Source organism: Saccoglossus kowalevskii, chromosome 7, assembly GCF_978046115.1.
Source record: "Saccoglossus kowalevskii chromosome 7, keSacKowa6.1, whole genome shotgun sequence".
Taxonomy (NCBI): domain Eukaryota; kingdom Metazoa; phylum Hemichordata; class Enteropneusta; family Harrimaniidae; genus Saccoglossus; species Saccoglossus kowalevskii.
In genome coordinates, this window is record NC_140647.1 from 31,133,566 (window position 1) to 31,154,813 (window position 21,248).

At 36.0% G+C, this 21,248-nt stretch overlaps 1 protein-coding gene across 1 annotated transcript in view; it reads right to left on the reverse strand.

Annotated features, from left to right (window-relative positions):
• Positions 1–21,248, reverse strand: part of LOC102803048 (inactive phospholipase C-like protein 2) — a 257,876-nt gene that overhangs the window by 142,847 nt on the left and 93,781 nt on the right. Inside the window, exon 2 of the mRNA XM_085501454.1 lies at positions 7,425–7,532. Within this exon, the coding sequence (XP_085357580.1) occupies positions 7,425–7,507 (83 nt within the window). The 5' untranslated portion in view covers positions 7,508–7,532. The remainder of the gene's footprint in view (positions 1–7,424; positions 7,533–21,248) is intronic.

The window sequence follows — 21,248 nt, forward strand, 5'->3', positions numbered from 1 at the left end:
TCCCTGTGCAAATTTAGTACTTGACTCTTGTGCATGTGCTAATAACTGAGAAGAAAAACACCTGCAATAGATAATGTTTTCTTTTTTAGGGTAAAAGTTCTGTGTAGAAGGGATTACACATCCATGTAAATAAGCAGTGAGAATCACTGTCAGTGTGCATATGGTCCGACCATGATGCCAGGGTTGCTACCATCAGACTGCATCACAGTGCCATCTCACAATGACCATGATGCCAGGGTTGCTACCATCAGACTGCATCACAGTGCCATCTCACAATGACCATGATGCCAGGGTTGCTACCATCAGACTGCATCACAGTGCCATCTCACAATGTCCATGATGCCAGGGTTGCTACCATCAGAGATTGCATCAAAGTGCCATCTCACAATGACCATGATGCAAGGGTTGCTACCATCAGACTGCATCACAGTGCCATCTCACAATGACCATGATGCCAGGGTTGCTACCATCAGAAATTGCATCAAAGTGCCATCTCACAATGACCATGATGCCAGGGTTGCTGCCATCAGAGATTGTATCACAGTGTCATCTCACAATGACCATGGTGCCAGGGTTGCTTCCATCAGAGATTGCATCACAGTGCAATCTCACAATGACCATGACCATGATGCCAGGGTTGCTGCCATCATAGAGTGCATCATAGTGCCATCTCACACTGACTATGATGCCAGGGTTAATGCCATCATAGATTGCATCACAGTGCCATCTCACAGTCCCCATGATGCCAGGGTTGCTGCCATCAGAGATTGTATCACAGTGCAATCTCACAATGACCATGACCATGATGCCAGGGTTGCTGCCATCACAGACTGCATCATAGTGCCATCTCACAATGACCATGATGCCAGGGTTGCTACCATCAGAGTTTGCATCACAGTACCATCTCACAATGACCATGATGCCAGGGTTGCTGCCATCAGAGTTTGCATCACAGTGCCATCTCACAATGACCATGATGCCAGGGTTGCTGCCATCAAAGATTGCATCACAGTGCCATTTCACAATGACCATAATGCCAGGGTTGCTTCCATCAGAGATTGCATCAAAGTGCCATCTCACAATGACCATGATGCCAGGGTTGCTGCCATCAGAGATTGCATCACAGTGCCATCTCACAGTCCCCATGATGCCAGGGTTGCTGCCATTATAGATTGCATCACAGTGCCATATTACATTGACCATGATGCCAGGGTTGCTGCCATCGGAGTTTGCATCACAATGCCATCTCACAATGACCATGATGCAAGGGTTGCTGCCAACACAGATTGCATCACAGTGCCATATTACATTGACTATGATGCCAGGGTTGCTACCATCATAGATTGCATCACAGTGCCATCTCACAGTCCCCATGATGCCAGGGTTGCTGCCATTATATAGTGCAGCACAGTGCCATCTCACAATGACCATTATGCCAGGGTTGCTGCCATCACAGACTGCATCACAGTGCCATCTCACAATGACCATTATGCCAGGGTTGCTGCCATCACAGACTGCATCACAGTGCAATCTCACAATGACCATGACCATTATGCCAGGGTTGCCACCATTATAGATTGCATCATAATGCCATCTCACAATGTCCATGATGCCAGGGTTGCTGCCAACACAGATTGCATCAGAATGCCATCTCACAATGACCATGATGCAAGGGTTGCTGCCAACACAGATTGCATCACAGTGCCATATTACATTGACTATGATGCCAGGGTTGCTACCATCATAGATTGCATCACAGTGCCATCTCACAGTCCCCATGATGCCAGGGTTGCTGCCATCACAGACTGCATCACAGTGCCATCTCACAATGACCATGATGCCAGGGTTGCTGCCATCACAGACTGCATCACAGTGCCATCTCACAATGACCATGATGCCAGGGTTGCTGCCATCACAGACTGCATCACAATGCCATCTCACAATGACCATGATGCAAGGGTTGCTGCCAACACAGATTGCATCACAGTGCCATATTACATTGACTATGATGCCAGGGTTGCTACCATCAGACTGCATCACAGTGCCATCTCACAATGACCATTATGCCAGGGTTGCTACCATCATAGATTGCATCATAGTGCCATCTCACAATGACCATGATGCCAGGGTTGCTGCCATCACAGACTGCATCACAGTGCCATCTCACAATGACCATTATGCCAGGGTTGCTGCCATCACAGACTGCATCACAGTGCAATCTCACAATGACCATGACCATGATGCCAGGGTTGCCACCATCATAGATTGCATCATAATGCCATCTCACAATGTCCATGATGCCAGGGTTGCTGCCATCAGAGATTGCATCAGAATGCCATCTCACAATGTCCATGATACCAGGGTTGCCACCATTATAGATTGCATCATAGTGCCATCTCACATTCCCATGGCAACAACGGACACGATGTTGATGTGCACCTGAGGATAACAATGAAAAGTAACCAATCACAGAACGTATCCCTGTGCAGATTTAGTACTTGACTCTTGTGCATGTGCTAATAACTGAGAAGAAAAACACCTGCAATAGATAATGTTTTCTTTTTTAGGGTAAAAGTTCTGTGTAGAAGGGATTACACATCCATGAAAATAAGCAGTGAGAATCACTGTCAGTGTGCATATGGTCCGTTCTGAAATTACATTTGACTGGTGTCGCGCATAGCAAACAATTCATCCATTTTGCGTCATGTTGTTTTATATCCATCAGAAAATCATGGACTATTAAATGGTTTGCATTTAATAAAACACAGACATCATCAAGAAATCAATTAGGTGTAAGAATCAAGTATGTAAATGTGAAATCCAGTGACAGCCGCAATTACAAACAAGCACTTTATTTCAGTTTAGTCTTAGGGGAAAAGATGAGTTTTGCAAACTGAGTAGTTTAACTGTTTTGATTCCATTGAGATAATAAGTATATAATTTATGAAGAAATGAACCAAATGGAAAAAAAAATCTACTGTATTTTCTCTATTAGAATCTCACATGAACCAACGAGCAACTTTAGGGTCAATATAGGTTCACTGTTTTGTTGATTGTCTTTCTCAAAACAAACTTGATAATATTCTGTATACAGCGAGAAATTACTTATTTGCCATGGTTATTATTATCACAATAATCTTCAGCCATGATAGTTCATATAGCTGTTGTCATGGCAATTCCAAGATTACAAGTTTCTGCATAAGTAAGTATCAAAGCAATCGAGCTGGTAGTTTTCAAAAAGTAGAAAATAGCATTTTCTACTGACAATGACAAAAATATTTGCCAACAATAGAGAATGGAAGATACTGTTACGAAATGAACAAATCTGACAGAAGTCCACCAAAAGTTCCTTCATACCAAATATTAAAGCAATTGAGCTGGAAGTTTTCAAGAAGTCAAAAATAGCATTTTCACCAAAAATATTCACAAGCTGTCTCCTTTGTTAGCAATGCACATTTTGATTAAAGAATTGAAAATTTCATCACAAAAAGAACAAATCTGAGAGAGATCCACCTGTAGTATCTTTAGGTATAACTTCAAATCAATCAGACTTGCAGTTTTTAACAAGAAGTCAACAATATTCATCAAATTTAGAGAATTGAAGATATCATCACAAATAAACAAATCTGAGAGCAATCCACCTGTAGTATCTTTATGTATAAAATCAAAGCAATCACAAATAATGAAAAGAACAAATTTAAGTGAGGTCCACTCAAGGTACAAATACACCAAGTATCAAAGCATTCAGGCTTGTAGTTTTCAAGAAGAAGTCAGGAAAAGTAAAACGTTTATACAAACAACGGTGATTTGAAGCTATGTTAGGTGTCAGAGCACAGGGAGCCCAGGAACTATGATCAACTGTACGCGCACTCTATTGGAAAAAACAGACTAACAGAATGAAAAATAAAATCCATAAAAAATACCTGGTTGAAGATTATTAGTTGTTTTTCAAATTTCGCCAAAGCCTTACCTATATTTTACCTATATCTGCAGAATAAATCAAGAAAACTACACAAATTGACCCCTATTACGAATAATTAACGGTTTGCCCGAACGTACGGCACAGTTGGAGGCGTGGCCTGTTTAGCATTTTGTCAACAACCAATCACAAGACTGGTTACGAACCAGTTGAGCAAGGCTAACCGAGTCGTGACCTTGATGTGGTTCGTAACCAGTCTTATGATTGGTTGTTGACAGGCCATGACTGTTCAGATCCATTGTTTAAAATAATCTTTGACAAAATGACAATAATCTTGTGTATGAAAACTTTTTGGGATGTACCACACACATGTACTAATAACAACTCTGATATTATTGGTGACGAAGAAACACAAGGTTAGAGCAAAGACAATAGAAAGAGATTCTTTTTATTGTCTTTGGTTAAAGGATGGTATTTCTCGTTCCCAAACACAATCATCAGATTTGTGAATAAATTACATATAATATGCACCAAAGATTTATAAAATTACGGTATGCAAGTGTGTATGCAATTACGATCTGATGTGAATTGAAGAAGTAATAATAATTGCGAGTTTATAACAAAATTGCAAGAAAAACCTTCACACATTTCTAGAAATCCTTATGCAGATTGGCAATATGTGAAAGAACTGATTTGTGTTCATCTCAGACAGCTTTCAATAGTGTTCGTGAATATTCGCAGAGCATGTAGCATGTGTGTTTTTTTTTTTTGTATGCGGCATTTCTGTTTACGTAGTAAAACATTTCCAAGCATCCACTCTGTTCTGTTCTGATATTTGTTAGAACTACATTCGACTGATTGATTGGATTCGCATATTACTGTTTATGGATATGTGAGTTGCATTTCCATATCTTATAAATCCTTGACTCAGATGTATGGTACATTTGTGCTGTTTAGTTAGAATACAAAGTCTGCTCTACAGGACGTTGACCTAGTCTGAATGTATTGCACTGTTAATGAGAATAAATAAATATGCTAAACTGTCATACAATATGCAAAATACTTTGGCAGGTGGAGCTCCAGTTCATGCATAACCGAATGTGATGTAACAAGACGGCTGAAAATCTAAACTACAAAATATTCCTGAAAGGCTCGATTGAACGATTACACTCTTTTCAACTCATGGAAGATAAAATAAATTTTGAAATGCTTGAAACATGAAAAAAAAAACTAATTTGCTACACAACAATTATGTCATTGAGGTAATTTCACCATGGAAACATATTATCTCAGACAAAATAATTTTAGTCATTTCTATGAGACTTGTAGAAATACATGTACTAGTTGCTAAGCAACAGAGATTCAAACTGATAACTGAGTTTTATGGAAAAATGTACATAGTAGTGGCACCTGCAGGTAATCGTAACGAAAGCACTATTATATGATAACACTCATCTATATTGCCAATTTATTTTCTTCATTCTGTATTAATAGTTAGTAGAGTTTGTAAACATGCAATGCATGCTGTTATAATAAGACTTCTTCTTGAGAAATCTTTTTTATGGCAAATGAAAAGATGACATGACATCTAACAATTTTTGTAGGAAATTTTTATTATCAATTCAGGGTTGTGAATCAAGCGAAAAAAATGTATGTGAATAAAACAGGATGCAACTAATAAATGATTTCACCTACATCGCATGGTGTCACTATACCCTATCGGACAGTAATTGAGTTATAGAATAACAGTCATTATATTTGAACTTATGGACTCAAGATTCACATATGCTTCAGTAATAGCTCTTTTCTGAAACTGACATTTTTTTTTTAAATTCAGAACTAACAAATCATTTTCCTTTCGCTGGCTTCCCAAGATTTGATTGCCACTTTTTTCAAAAAAGAATAATCATTATATTTTATTTTTTTGGAAAATTAGATTTTTACGGGATGAAAACCCCCCAAGTGCATCGACTGACTGGCTGACATATGAACAATAGGAAATAGGAAATTTTGTTGGTTTCCATGAAGTTTGTTGGTTTCCAGATTTGCATGATTCATATGCACATCAATGGTTGAAACAAAGGTGAAATATCCATCATGAATATGAAAGATGATAACTTATTTTATTATGACGTATACCCTGAGCATGGCGCTGAGCATACGTATAATGCATTATGGGAGAAAAATTCAATTTCTTCATTCTGAGCATATGAGTAATGCATTATGGGAGAGAAATTTTACACTCTGAGCATATGAGTAATGCATTATGGGAGAGAAATTTAAATTTTACACTCTGAGCATACGTATAATGCATTATGGGAGAGAAATTCAATTTCTTCATTCTGAGCGTATGAGTAATGCATTATGGGAAAGAAATTTAAATTTTACACTCTGAGCATACGTGTAATGCATTATGGGAGAAAAATTCAATTTCTTCATTCTGAGCATATGAGTAATGTATTATGGGAGAGAAATTTAAATTTTACACTCTGAGCATATAAGTAATACATTATAAGATAGAAATTCAAATTTTACACTGTTGAGCATGTTACTGGTAGCATCTAAATTTACAATGTGGTCATTTTGTGCTAAATGATTGAAAAAATATTGTTTTAAGCAAATATCAGGTGGTCCTGAGTCATGAGTATAATGGGAGAAGTGTACAAATATTAGGATTCATCTTAACAATAATATACAAATATATTATTGTGACAATATTGAGATATGTATAAATACTATCACCATAGAAACTACGGTAAGGCACGAATGAAAAATTGAATTTTTCTGATTTATCGTGTTTGTTGAAATATTGTTTTAAATTAGTGCCTCATTTTTTTTTCTCATTTTGTACATCATACATGTATAAGTACAAACCAACAATAATGAAGCTATGTAACGTTTTGGTGTACATTCTCTGATTTGAACATACAAATTGAGTGCTTAAGCCAACACCACAATGTGACAATCAACTATGTACATGGTTTTTGTAATAGATGAGCGTAATTCAAAATCAATTAGGAAACAAGCAGAATTTGGCAAACGTTAATTGTGCATAGCAGGGTTTCTGTTCATCAAACTGCCTACAGCGGCTAAATGAGACAGCTCAACTCTAAACAGATTTACTTTTATATGAATGTCAGTTGTGGCAGCTTAAGTAAGTATTATGAAAAAAAAGAACCTGACTGCACTTCACACAAGCCGGATATACCAGTAAAGATAAATTATAAGTATAGTTTTAAAAAAATGTAATCCCATATTGACAGTGTGCGTCAATTTACAGATAGACAATGACGTGTTGAATACGAATGAGTCGAATCCTTCCTCAAACAAGATGACATGTTGCAGAACAATGTTGATATTTCAAGCTCAGCTGAGCCAATGTTGGAACACATACAGATTATACAAATATCCAAAAAATGTTTCAAGTAGCAATTATTTTGGTTGATTTAGATGGACGTGGCATCTCCTTGGTGATTTTGTAAAACCTACAAAATATTAGACCTACTTTGAATCATCGGCAGCAGACTCGGGAGATGTTGTGGATGAGAGGTGTGCGGGTGAATCCTGTGTGGACGTCATGATGTCCATCTAGTCATGCTTCATGAAACAAAACCTGGGTGAGAAAAAGATAATATAAAACATAAATACCTGTTTATACACACCACAAGGGTTAATATCTCAAATCACTGTCATCTATTTTGTTCACTTTTAGTTGACACAATTTTACATTGCAACTGCCTCATGCATTAAATAATGGCTTCTCACAACTGATTAAATACCAATACGTTAAAGAGATGATCAAAGCACCAGGCAGGTTAAATGCCACCATTAATTTTGAATGAATGAAGAAATGCATCATTTTGACAAAAACAACATTTCACAAAATATCTTTGAGAATATAATTTATGACTGCCTTTGTGAACAAATAATTTGACTTTCAGTGAATATGCCATAAATCTGAATGAAACGGTGAGAAAATATTTTAGCTAATTACTAGTACTAGGATCAAAATAATTGGTTTTGTCATCTGGTCTTGTGACATGCTGTTACGAGTACCCTATACTTGTAACAATCTTGACAAGTGAATACAACTTATTCAAAGACCATACCCTACTGAGGTTAAATTATTTCAAATTATTTTGTGAGTGTCATTCAAATCATATGTCCAGCAAATTCTGATGTTGTATACAATTCAGGTTGCTACATGGCGAACTAAACATACAAACCCTGAATTCAACAAGAAAAATTGAGTGTCAATCCAGATTTATTTGTCCAATCTACACATGTACAGATTCATGGTTTTCTATGTTATATGAATTACATTAACTGACTTGAGAAGTATGATTTATTGCTTTTTAATTTAACTCTCAAAGCAGGTTTTCTTTATAACAAACTAGGTAGTCTCTGTATAAAAATAAATGTAGCTAGGGGGCCCTGCCGTGAGTTCCAGGTATGGCATCCTGTAGTAATCCGTTAATCATAATGACAAGGATACTATGATTTTTACGGCCATACCACTTTGCAGCATGAGCAGACAGGCCGTCACCACACATCAATCAGTGCAAAGAAAAGAAACAGGGCACTGATATATGTAGGTCACTATTGAGGTGACTTTCTCAAAACAAATTACATTTTAGGTGAATTACACATGCAGACATCGCTAATAAGCAGGTTAAAGAGCTCCATGCATTCTACTGCTCCAAGCATAGAGCCAGCTTTGCTCTAATTACTATAGTCTTATCATATTTGTCGTGTTTTTTTGTCTCAGTCACTTCTTTCCTCGAAAATTGACAGATTTTGCTGAAAGACTGATGTATGACCTAATAGTGACTTGTGACACATACATTGTACATGGTCGCTAGGCGGCCACTGTTTGCCAGGCAATGGTTGAAAAACTGCTAAAATCAAATGTAGCACCACCTGTGTTGTATTGATATAAATCTTTATAACTGTACAACTTTTTTTACTCCAAAACTATCTCCTACAGTATCACTTTCCCACTATATAGTATAGCCATATAGCTAGCTTTCAAAATCATCAGACTAATCTGCCTAAATATGTCTCGTAATTAAGTAAATACTACAAACAAAAAGCTGAAATTATTGATGAAAATGATACCCACTTAAAGGCCGGTAGTGGTCGTACCATGTATGCGTGAGATATATAGGTCTCATACATGTATAAACAAAGATGGCGACTTTGACTGTTGCGCATATCAACGAGTACAAACTGAGACGTTACCAAGCTTTAATTAGGTATTTTTAGGTGATTACCGGCAGTTATTAGTGCAAGTCGCGCCGGGGTCAAACCTCATACTTGTGATTTCCATTAGAAGAGCGCATTGGATTATGGGAAAATCAATGTTTATTAAGTTTAAAACACAAATGTTGCACATGCGCAGCGAGACGACTGTTGCCCTTCAAAAAACTGAAAAAGTTGACAGCGCACTTGAAAGTTAAGTTATCTTATGAGTGTGCTGCGAGAACAGTGCAGGTAATCATCAATTGTAGTCAGCAACTGACTAATGCATTGATTGGTTGTTTTACAACGTGAGCGTAATGTGAATCACACTGAAAATCATGGACATCTACTGGAAATTCCCAGCATGCAGTTTTAAAAATGGCCAACAAACGAAGTACACTTTACCGACATCGATTTAGAAACTGCTTATAACATACTTTTTGGGTGTTTTGTATAGAATTTATTTTTACTGATTTTTGACGAGTTGAATGTAAAATATAGAAAAAATTATATATTCACTATATTTTATTTTCACTGAATCATTCCTTCTGCGAAATTAACGAAAATTAATTACAAGTAAAAATAAAGTATTTTACAGTAGTTCAATTAGGTAATGAGATATTACATGCATTGCATCTATTTTTAGATGTTAGTGCAGTGAGGTTGTGAGTACCGATGTACATTTCTTTTCATTGATACATTGAAATCTGAAAATCTAAAAAGCAATTACTTGCAAATTACAATAAAAAGTAAAAACGTGTGACAGTAGTTTATACGTTGTAGACTCAAAAACAACTGTTAAATTAAGTAACCATGGGAACACAGACATATGGAATAAATCTTCATAGTGGATGGACATTACTCGGACAGATGTCAACAAACCTGATACTAATATCATATGAGTCGAGGTGAATACCTAAAAGGAAGAGGCTTCTGAATGACCTTCTGAATTGCGACTGCAAGGCTTCTGTTGAAGGCTTGTGCGAATAGAAGTCTGTTATCAAAAGTCTCTCAGCGGCAGCTTAAAAAATGATCATCCCAGCTGGGAGGATTTTCACAACCTTTAGTTGTCTTGCAAATCTTTTAAATCATTTATAACTTTAATGCAATAACAACATCGACAAATGTCTATCATAATTTCTTCTATTGAAAAAAAAACTATACCAGAATTGAATTAAGTCCCTACTAGGTGATTATGCTGTCAATGGTTTAAAATACGAAGTAGGTTGCACAAACAACTAGCAAAGTAAATCTTGTGAAATATGTGATGGATCCACTTTGTTAAGCCAAAATACAATCGCTCAGACGTATGACGCACTTCAATTTGTTTTATATGCAAAAAAATGTTCAAAGAACACATACCACAATTTAAATATTCATGATGTGAAGCCAACTAAATTTGTTGAAGAACCTCCTTGACAAATGATGAGGAGTTCAGCACTCATCATGAATCAATTAAGCACAAGATGTGAGAACATCCGGACACAATGTAGGTGTTAATCCAACAGCAACTTAACAAGGAATGCCTGATTGTGATTGATGGCTTTGACGTTTATAAGTAAATCCTTTTCTAAAGTAAGAAGTGTAGCGATGTCTCTGAATGTGTTGAAAGGCAGCCGTACTGTCCAACCGTTTTAGCATTCTTCAACATTATGCATGTGTGTCAATGACAGACTAGATATTACATTATGTCATCTGATTGGTCTTGCTATTTTGACATTACTTCATCAAAGTTGTTTAGAAATAATTGGTCTCTTGGTAATACAATTGAAGTGGGGACACATGTGTACATTGTACTCATGCAGAGTGAGACAAAATATGCTTTTAACAATTTTTTTTATTGCTGCAAGTGTGCCACTTTACTTATGTTCACACTAAAGAAAATTGATCAGTAATGTAATTGTGAATGAACAAATCACCTGGCTTCACAATAATGGATCAGAGCCTAGATGTGACCTGACTGTGAGGCAGCCATACTGTGATGTGACCTGACTGTGAGGCAGCCATACTGTGATGTGACCTGACTATGAGTCAGCCATACTGTGATGTGACCAGACTGTGAGGCAGCCATACTGTGATGTGAACTGACTGTGAGGCAGCCATACTGCAATGTGACCTGACTGTGAGGCAGCCATACTGTGATGTGACCTGACTGTGAGACAGCCATACTGCAATGTGACCTTACTGTGAGGCAGCCATACTGCAATGTGACCTGACTGTGAGGCAGCCATACTGCAATGTGACCTGACTGAGGCAGCCATACTGTGATGTGACCTGACTGTGGGTCAGCCATATACTGCAATGTGACCTGACTGTGAGTCAACCATACTGCAATGTGACCTGACTGAGGCAGCCATACTGTGATGTGACCTGACTTTGAGGCAGCCATACTGTGATGTGACCTGACTTTGAGGCAGTCATTCTGTGATGTGACCTGACTGTGAGTCAACCATACAGCAATGTGACCTGACTGTGAGGCAGCCATACTATGGTGTGACTCGACTGTGAGGCAGCCATACTGCAATGTGACCTGACTGTAAGGCAGCCGAACTGCAATGTGACCAGACTGTGAGTCAACCATACTGTGATGTGACCTGACTGTGAGTCAACCATACTGTGATGTGACCTGACTGTGAGGCAGCCATACTGCAATGTGACCTGACTGTAAGGCAGCCGAACTGCAATGTGACCTGACTGTGAGTCAACCATACTGTGATGTGACCTGACCGTGAGTCAACCATACTGTGATGTGACCTGACTGTGAGTCAACCATACTGCAATGTGACCTGACTGTGAGGCAGCCATACTGTGATGTGACCTGACTTTGAGGCAGCCATACTGTGATGTGACCTGACTTTGAGGCAGTCATTCTGTGATGTGACCCGACTGTGAGTCAACCATACAGCAATGTGACCTGACTGTGAGGCAGCCATACTATGGTGTGACTCGACTGTGAGGCAGCCATACTGTGATGTGACCTGACTGTGAGGCAGCCATACTGTGATGTGACCTGACTGTGAAGCAGCCATACTGTGATATGATCTGACTGTGAGGCAGCCATACTGCAATGTGACCTGACTGTAAGGCAGCCGAACTGCAATGTGACCAGACTGTGAGTCAACCATACTGTGATGTGACCTGACTGTGAGTCAACCATACTGTGATGTGACCTGACTGTGAGGCAGCCATACTGCAATGTGACCTGACTGTAAGGCAGCCGAACTGCAATGTGACCTGACTGTGAGTCAACCATACTGTGATGTGACCTGACTGTGAGTCAACCATACTGTGATGTGACCTGACTGTGAGGCAGCCATACTGCAATGTGACCTGACTGTAACGCAGCCGAACTGCAATGTGACCTGACTGTGAGGCAGCCATACTGCAATGTGACCTGACTGTGAGTCAACTATACTGTGATGTGACCTGACTGTGAGGCAGCCATACTGCAATGTGACCTGACTGTGAGGCAGCCATACTGTGGTGTGACCTGACTGTGAGTTAGTCATACTGTGATGTGACCTGACTGTGAGGCAGCCATACTGTGATGTGACCTGACTGTGAGGCAGCCATACTGTGATGTGACCTGACTATGAGTCAGCCATACTGCAATGTGACCTGACTGTGAGGCAGCCATACTGCAATGTGACCTGACTGTGAGTCAACCATACTGTGATGTGACCTGACTGTGAGGCAGCCATACTGCAATGTGACCTGACTGTGAGTCAACCATACTGTGATGTGACCTGACTGTGAGGCAGCCATACTGCAATGTGACCTGACTGTGAGGCAGCCATACTGCAATGTGACCTGACTGTGAGTCAACCATACTGTGATGTGACCTGACTGTGAGGCAGCCATACTGCAATGTGACCTGACTGTGAGTCAACCATACTGTGATGTGACCTGACTGTGAGGCAGCCATACTGCAATGTGACCTGACATAAATGATTGAATGAACAAAATTAGTTGATATAATTCACAACCTTTTGGTATGTACATTTGGAAGTAAAATCTACAATTAATAAATTAATAAACATTTATACAGGATAATAATTAATATCACCAGAATTTGAGGCCCCATAGTAGCCAGGCAATTTTATGCATTGTAAACAATACAATAACAATGGCATGGTTTCTGCATACCCCATTGTATGGTGTCCAAGAACAAAAAACTCATTTAGGGAATACATTCAAGACACTTCCTTTTACCTTCACATTTTACATACTGATACTCATTGAATAAAAAAAAAAAATTGATTTTGAAAAAAAAAGTTGGGGTTACAAGACTATTTTACAATAAAACAAGTCATTTTTAGTGACATAGTCCCCGTTCGAATTAGAGAAAATGTTATTCATGCCAAAAATAAAGTAATATGCATCAAAAGCAAAGTTTATAATTTAGAGTGAATAATTGGCTAGTCTAGTATCAACAGAAGTTAGATGTATTAAATGATTTTTCCAAAATCGTAATGGTCAGAACAGGATATGCTATTTTTTGTATCCAAACTGAATTTAATTTGTCCTGGCTCATGTACAGAGATACAAAATATGAAACAAATTATTATGGACATTAATCTCAACATGTATGATGTTTATATCAAATTTGAGAACTGACAAACCCTGTCAGGATATTACATTTTAAAAAAAACAAGATGGATGCCAGTTGGCCATCTTTGATCTGATTATGGAACAAGCTGACATGAACTTGTATTCCTATATGTATGATGTAAGTAACAAATTTGAACAAAAACTGACAAAGAATGCATAAGATATCACATTTTAAAAAACAAAATGGCTGCCAGTCAGCCATCATTGAACCGATCGCGAAAAAAAACACGTCATAGACATGTATCCCAACATGTATAATGTATGTACCAAATTTTACCAATAACTGACTCAGCTTTCATAAGATACTATATTTTCAAAAATCAAAATGGCTGCCAGCCATCTTTGTTTGAATCAGTAAATCAGTACTAGGCACATGCCAAGAATGAACAGATTTGGTCCACAGTGTTTCGAAATATGACTCCGGATGGACGAACGAATTATAAGTCCCTGTTTCGAACTTTGTTCGAACAGGGACTAATTATGGTTGTGATTGAATGAATCGTATGACAATCCTGTATCATTGACAGATTTATTAAGCTATATCTCGAATAGAGGATTTCTATTCACTGCTAAGAACTCCTATAATGTGGGAAAGACACAAATTGAATGTCTGCCACATAAAATCAAATTATTTGATTTTGAGCTTATTATAGATTATAGTAGAAATGTCTATCTTTCAGAAAGAAATAATGCATCGGAATGAACTTACTTTTAAATTATCAAAATTCACCACACAGCACATTACTGAGTGTGGAAATACCCAAAAGATTGTTTCGCATTTGTCGAATCCCATGCAATGTTTTGAGGCTATGACCTCTGTTTGTCCTATTTTTACGTTCGGTTTCATGCAGGATATTTCACAGTGAGCAAAAAATGGTTTATTGTAGGCTGGTTGCATAGGGGAAAAATGTGAAATGTCACTTTGATACCATAAATTATTTCAAAAATTCAAGAGTTTACAAAAAATGCTATTTTGCTTCAACATCATATTCTATTTTGAAGAAAGAGCAGACAGAGTAACATCACTCATATAAGCAAATATTTAAATACCGCAAACTGGAATGGGATCAGTTTTGAAATGCCAGATGTGATCTACATAATGTACATGTACATGTAACTACATCACACTTTAAAATATATTGAATTCCATAGTACAATGTACCATTTATGTGATACATGGCTGTTAAGCTTAAAGCTTTACCAGAAAACTATCAAAATTATGCATTTCTTGAAGTAAGAATACTGTAAATTACTTTATTTTCACTTGCAACCAATTTTTGCTGAAGAAATGATTAAGTAAAAATAAAATCCAGCGAATATACATTGTACCTTTTTTCCTATATTTTACATTCAACTCGTCAAAAATCAATGAAAAATAAATTCCATACAAAACACCCAAAAAGTCTTTTCAGCAAAAATTTATTCAAGCTAAAATACTGTAAAATACTTTATTTTCGCTTGGAATTTATTTTCGCTATTTTCGCTGAAAGGATGATTCCGTGAAAATAAAATCCAGCGAATATACTTTTTTTCCTATATTTCACATTAAACTCGTCAAAAATCAGTGAAAATAAATTCTATACAAAATGCCCAAAAAGCCTTTTCAGCGAAAATTAATTCCAGCGAAAATAAAGTATTCCACAGTAAAGTATTTTACAGTGGTTGGACAATTCAAGAATTGTCATAGAAACACAATTGATCACTATATATATATATATGGCTTTAATTAATTCTAATAATATTGACAACTTAGAGATATTTAATATAAACAATATTATATATGAAACAATAGGTGATATTCCATTCACTGTCGGATCAGGCGTAGTGTGTGAAAGATGCGAGTCAAACGAAATGATATAATTTTGAATGTGGAGATCTTTTAGAGAGAAATACAGCATTGAGATATCGTTACTTCATCAGAATTGATCATATGTGTTTATAAGTGTGGAAACACTCGAATAAAAGATTCAAGTTTGTTGAATCCCATGTGACATTTTGATGGCGCTACAATGCTACATTTATGACCTTTGTCCTATTTCTACGTTCGATTTCAGGCATAACACAGGATTATGCAGTGTAAAATGGCAGTTAGTATACATACATCAGCAAGCCATGATGTGTTAATTTTTCTAGAAATAAACAAGCCATGCATGGCACAGTCCCCGTTAGTTATCAAATTTAAGACATAAAGTTTTGTTTATAGTAATATAGCTGGAATATAAACATGTCAGGAATATGATGATTGTTTAACATTTAAATGATTGACATTTGTATCTGATCGTCAAACGAGTATTGAGAGATATTGCTCTGGAACAGCATTAATTAAAACAAAATCAGCCATTATAAATATATGTATAATGAATATATGAAATTTGAACATAGTCAGTCAAAGCATGTCAGAGATATGGCTCTAAAAGCCCATTCATTAAAACAAAATGGCCACGAGTCAGCCATTCAGAATCCGATCTAAAAAATAAAACAAGTTTTTTAGCACAAAAATAGCCACCATTAGGCCACTTTGAAAAGGATCGTCAAACCAATATATCCGTATATCTGTGACATGATGTATAATGAATATTAAAAATTTGAACATAATCAGTCAAAACAAGTCAGACATATGGGTCTGGAAACCCATTCATTAAAATAAAATGGCCACCGAACAACCATTTTGAGTCTGATCTGAAAAATAAAATGACGTGCATCAGGAACCCGTAATGTCTAATGTATGTACCTTGTTTGAACGAAATCCATCCAGAAATGCCAGAAATGCATGATATTTGATGATTTTTTAGCACAAAAATGACAACCGTTTGGTCGTTTTGAATAGGATCGTCAAACCAATATATATATCTATGACATGATGTATAATGAATATTTAAAATTTGAACATACTAGTAATCAGTCAAAACAAGTTGGAAATATGGGTCTAGAAGCCCATTCATTAAAACAAAATGGCGGCCAGTCGGCCATTTTGAATGTTATCTGAAAAACAAAATTATTTGCATCAAGGTCGCATAATGTCTAATGTATATATCAAGTTTGAACAAAATCCATCTGTAAACAGCCGAGAAACGCTTGATTTTTTGGATTTTTTAGCACAAAAATGGCCGCCATTCGGCCATCTTGAATCAGATCGTAAAACAAAATGATGTTCATCAAGGTCCTATAATGTCCAACGTATATACAAGGTTTGAACAAAATCCATCAGTAAACAGCCGGGAAATGCTTGATTTTGATGATTTTTAGTACAAAAATGGCCGCCATTCGGACATCTTGAATCAGATCGTGAAACAAATTGATGTGCATATGTATGACAAAAAGTATGATGTATGTGTGAAGTTTGATTGTGATTGGTCCAGGCATTTCTAAGATACAGGTCCGGACGCACACACAGACGCACACATGCACGCACGCACGCACGGACACACGGAGGTCAAAACATAAGTCCCCGTTTTCGGACTTCGTCCGAACGGGGACTAAAAAATAAAACTTCATGATGGTCACTTCTTGTGATTCAAGACACCACCCCATCACTCATCTTTTTACTTTGCATAGTGAATGGCAGTGTTGCATCTTGTAAGTCACTTAATTTGGTATCTGCAGAATTGCTCTGATATGTGAAGTTTTGAGATTTTCATCACTCATGAGTATCACGCACACAAATATATCTTATATAACCTGGAAAAATGATTTCCTGTTCGCTATAATGATGCATGTTAAATTTTAGAGATTTATAATACCTAGTTTTAGTAATTGTAACTTGGTTAGATATTCGAATCAATCAAAACTGACAGTTTTTTTAACTTGAGATTAACAATTGTTATTAAAGGAAATTATTTGGATGATAACTAATACCATTCTATACCATGAGCTTAATTTGGATGACCAGTTTGTTTTAAGTCAATATTTTCTATATTATTCCTACTTATGCTAAGGCCATTTTATAAATTTCACTCTTGAAAAATGTGTTCTTTCAACTCCAAACTTCAAGCCATGATATCTTAACCAATACTTACATGCTGTTTAAACACCACAACCAAGCACAGTGAGTGTTTGTAAAACACATGGTTCACTGGATTGTTCTGAGGCAGAAGATTTTAATGTGAATTATTGAGTGTGATGTTTACAGATTCCATTTGTACGAAGTGAGGCATTTACAAGATTCATTTGTACTAAGTGTGACGTTTACAGGATTCATTTGTATTAAGTGTGACGTTTACAAGATTCATTTGTACTAAGTGTGACGTTTACCAGATTCATTTGTACTAAGTGTGACGTTTACAGGATTCATTTGTATTAAGTGTGATGTTTACAAGATTCATTTGTACTAAGTGTGACGTTTACAAGATTCATTTGTACTAAGTGTGACATTTGAAAGATTAATTTGTATTAAGTGTGACATTTACAAGATTCATTTGTATTAAGTGTGACATTTGCAGGATTAATTTGTACTACTGGTGACATTTACAGGATTCATTTGTATTAAGTGTGACATTTACAAGATTCATTTGTACTAAGTTTGACATTTACAGGATTCATTTGTACTAAGTGTGACATTTACAGGATTCATTTGTACTAAGTGTGACATTTACAGGATTCATTTGTACTAAGTGTGACATTTACAGGATTCATTTGTACTGAGTGTGACATTTACAGGATTTATTTGTATTAAGAGTGACATTTACAGGATTCATGTGTATTAAGTGTGACATTTACAGGATTCATTTGTGTGACATACATTTACAAGATTCATTTGTACTAAGTGTGACATTTGCAGGATTAATTTGTACTACTGGTGACATTTACAGGATTCATTTGTATTAAGTGTGACATTTACAAGATTCATTTGTACTAAGTGTTACATTTACAGGATTCATTTGTATTAAGTATGACATTTACAGGATTTATTTGTATTAAGTGTGACATTTACAGGATTTATTTGTACTAAGTGTGACATTTACAGGATTCATTTGTACTAAGTGTGACATTTACAGGATTCATTTGTACTAAGTGTGACATTTACAGAATTCATTTGTACTAAGTGTGACATTTACAGAATTCATTTGTACTGAGTGTGACATTTACAGGATTCATGTGTATTAAGTGTGACATTTACAGGATTTATTTGTATTAAGTGTGACATTTACATGATTCATTTGTACTAAGTGTGACATTTACAGGATTCATGTGTATTAAGTGTGACATTTACAGGATTTATTTGTATTAAGTGTGACATTTACAGGATTTATTTGTACTAAGTGTGACATTTACAGGATTCATTTGTATTAAGTGTGACATTTACATGATTTATTTGTACTAAGTGTGACATTTACAGGATTCATTTGTACTAAGTGTGACATTTACAGGATTCATTTGTACTGAGTGTGACATTTACAGGATTCATTTGTATTAAGTGTGACATTTACAGGATTTATTTGTGTTAAGTATGACATTTACAGGATTCATTTGTACTAAGTGTGACATTTACAGGATTCATTTGTATTAAGTGTGACATTTACAAGATTCATTTGTACTAAGTGTGACATTTACAGGATTAATTTGTACTACTGGTGACATGTACAGGATTCCTTTGTATTAAGTGTGACATTTACAAGATTCATTTGTACTAAGTGTGATGTTTACAAGATTCATTTGTATTAAGTGTGACGTTTACAAGATTCATTTGTACTAAGTGTGACATTTACAGGATTCATTTGTATTAAGTGTGACATTTACAGGATTCATTTGTACTAAGTGTGACATTTACAGGATTCATTTGTATTAAGTGTGATATTTACAAGATTCATTTGTACTGAGTGTGACATTTACAAGATTACTTTGTACTAAGTGTGATGTTTACAAGATTCATTTGTATTAAGTGTGACGTTTACAGGATTCCTTTGTACTAAGTGTGATGTTTACAAGATTCATTTGTACTAAGTATGACATTTACAGGATTCATTTGTACTAAGTGTGACATTCACAGGACTCATTTGTATTAAGTGTGACATTTACAAGATTCATTTGCACTAAGTGTGACACTTACAGGATTTATTTGTATTAAATGTGACATTTACAAGATTCATTTGTACTAAGTGTGACATTTACAGGATTCATTTGTACTAAGTGTGACGTTTACAAGATTACTTTGTACTAAGTGTGATGTTTACAAGATTCATTTGTATTAAGTGTGACATTTACAAGATTCATTTGTACTAAGTATGATGTTTACAAGATTCATTTGTACTAAGTATGATGTTTACAAGATTCATTTGTACTAAGTGTGACATTTACAGGATTCATTTGTACTGAGTGTGACATTTACAGGATTCATTTGTATTAAGTGTGACATTTACAGGATTTATTTGTGTTAAGTATGACATTTACAGGATTCATTTGTACTAAGTGTGACATTTACAGGATTCATTTGTACTGAGTGTGACATTTACAGGATTTATTTGTATTAAGTGTGACATTTACAGGATTCATGTGTATTAAGTGTGACATTTACAGGATTCATTTGTGTGACATACATTTACAAGATTCATTTGTACTAAGTGTGACATTTACAGGATTCATTTGTATTAAGTGTGATATTTACAAGATTCATTTGTACTGAGTGTGACATTTACAAGATTACTTTGTACTAAGTGTGATGTTTACAAGATTCATTTGTATTAAGTGTGACGTTTACAGGATTCCTTTGTACTAAGTGTGATGTTTACAAGATTCATTTGTACTAAGTATGACATTTACAGGATTCATTTGTACTAAGTGTGACATTCACAGGACTCATTTGTATTAAGTGTGACATTTACAAGATTCATTTGCACTAAGTGTGACACTTACAGGATTTATTTGTATTAAATGTGACATTTACTAGATTCATTTGTACTAAGTGTGACATTTACAGGATTCATTTGTACTAAGTGTGACGTTTACAAGATTACTTTGTACTAAGTGTGATGTTTACAAGATTCATTTGTACTAAGTATGATGTTTACAAGATTCATTTGTACTAAGTATGATGTTTACAAGATTCATTTGTACTAAGTGTGACATTTACAGGATTCATTTGTACTGAGTGTGACATTTACAGGATTCATTTGTATTAAGTGTGACATTTACAGGATTTATTTGTGTTAAGTATGACATTTACAGGATTCATTTGTACTAAGTGTGACATTTACAGGATTCATTTGTACTGAGTGTGACATTTACAGGATTTATTTGTATTAAGTGTGACATTTACAGGATTCATGTGTATTAAGTGTGACATTTACAGGATTCATTTGTGTGACATACATTTACAAGATTCATTTGTACTAAGTGTGACATTTGCAGGATTAATTTGTACTACTGGTGACATTTACAGGATTCATTTGTATTAAGTGTGACATTTACAAGATTCATTTGTACTAAGTGTTACATTTACAGGATTCATTTGTATTAAGTATGACATTTACAGGATTTATTT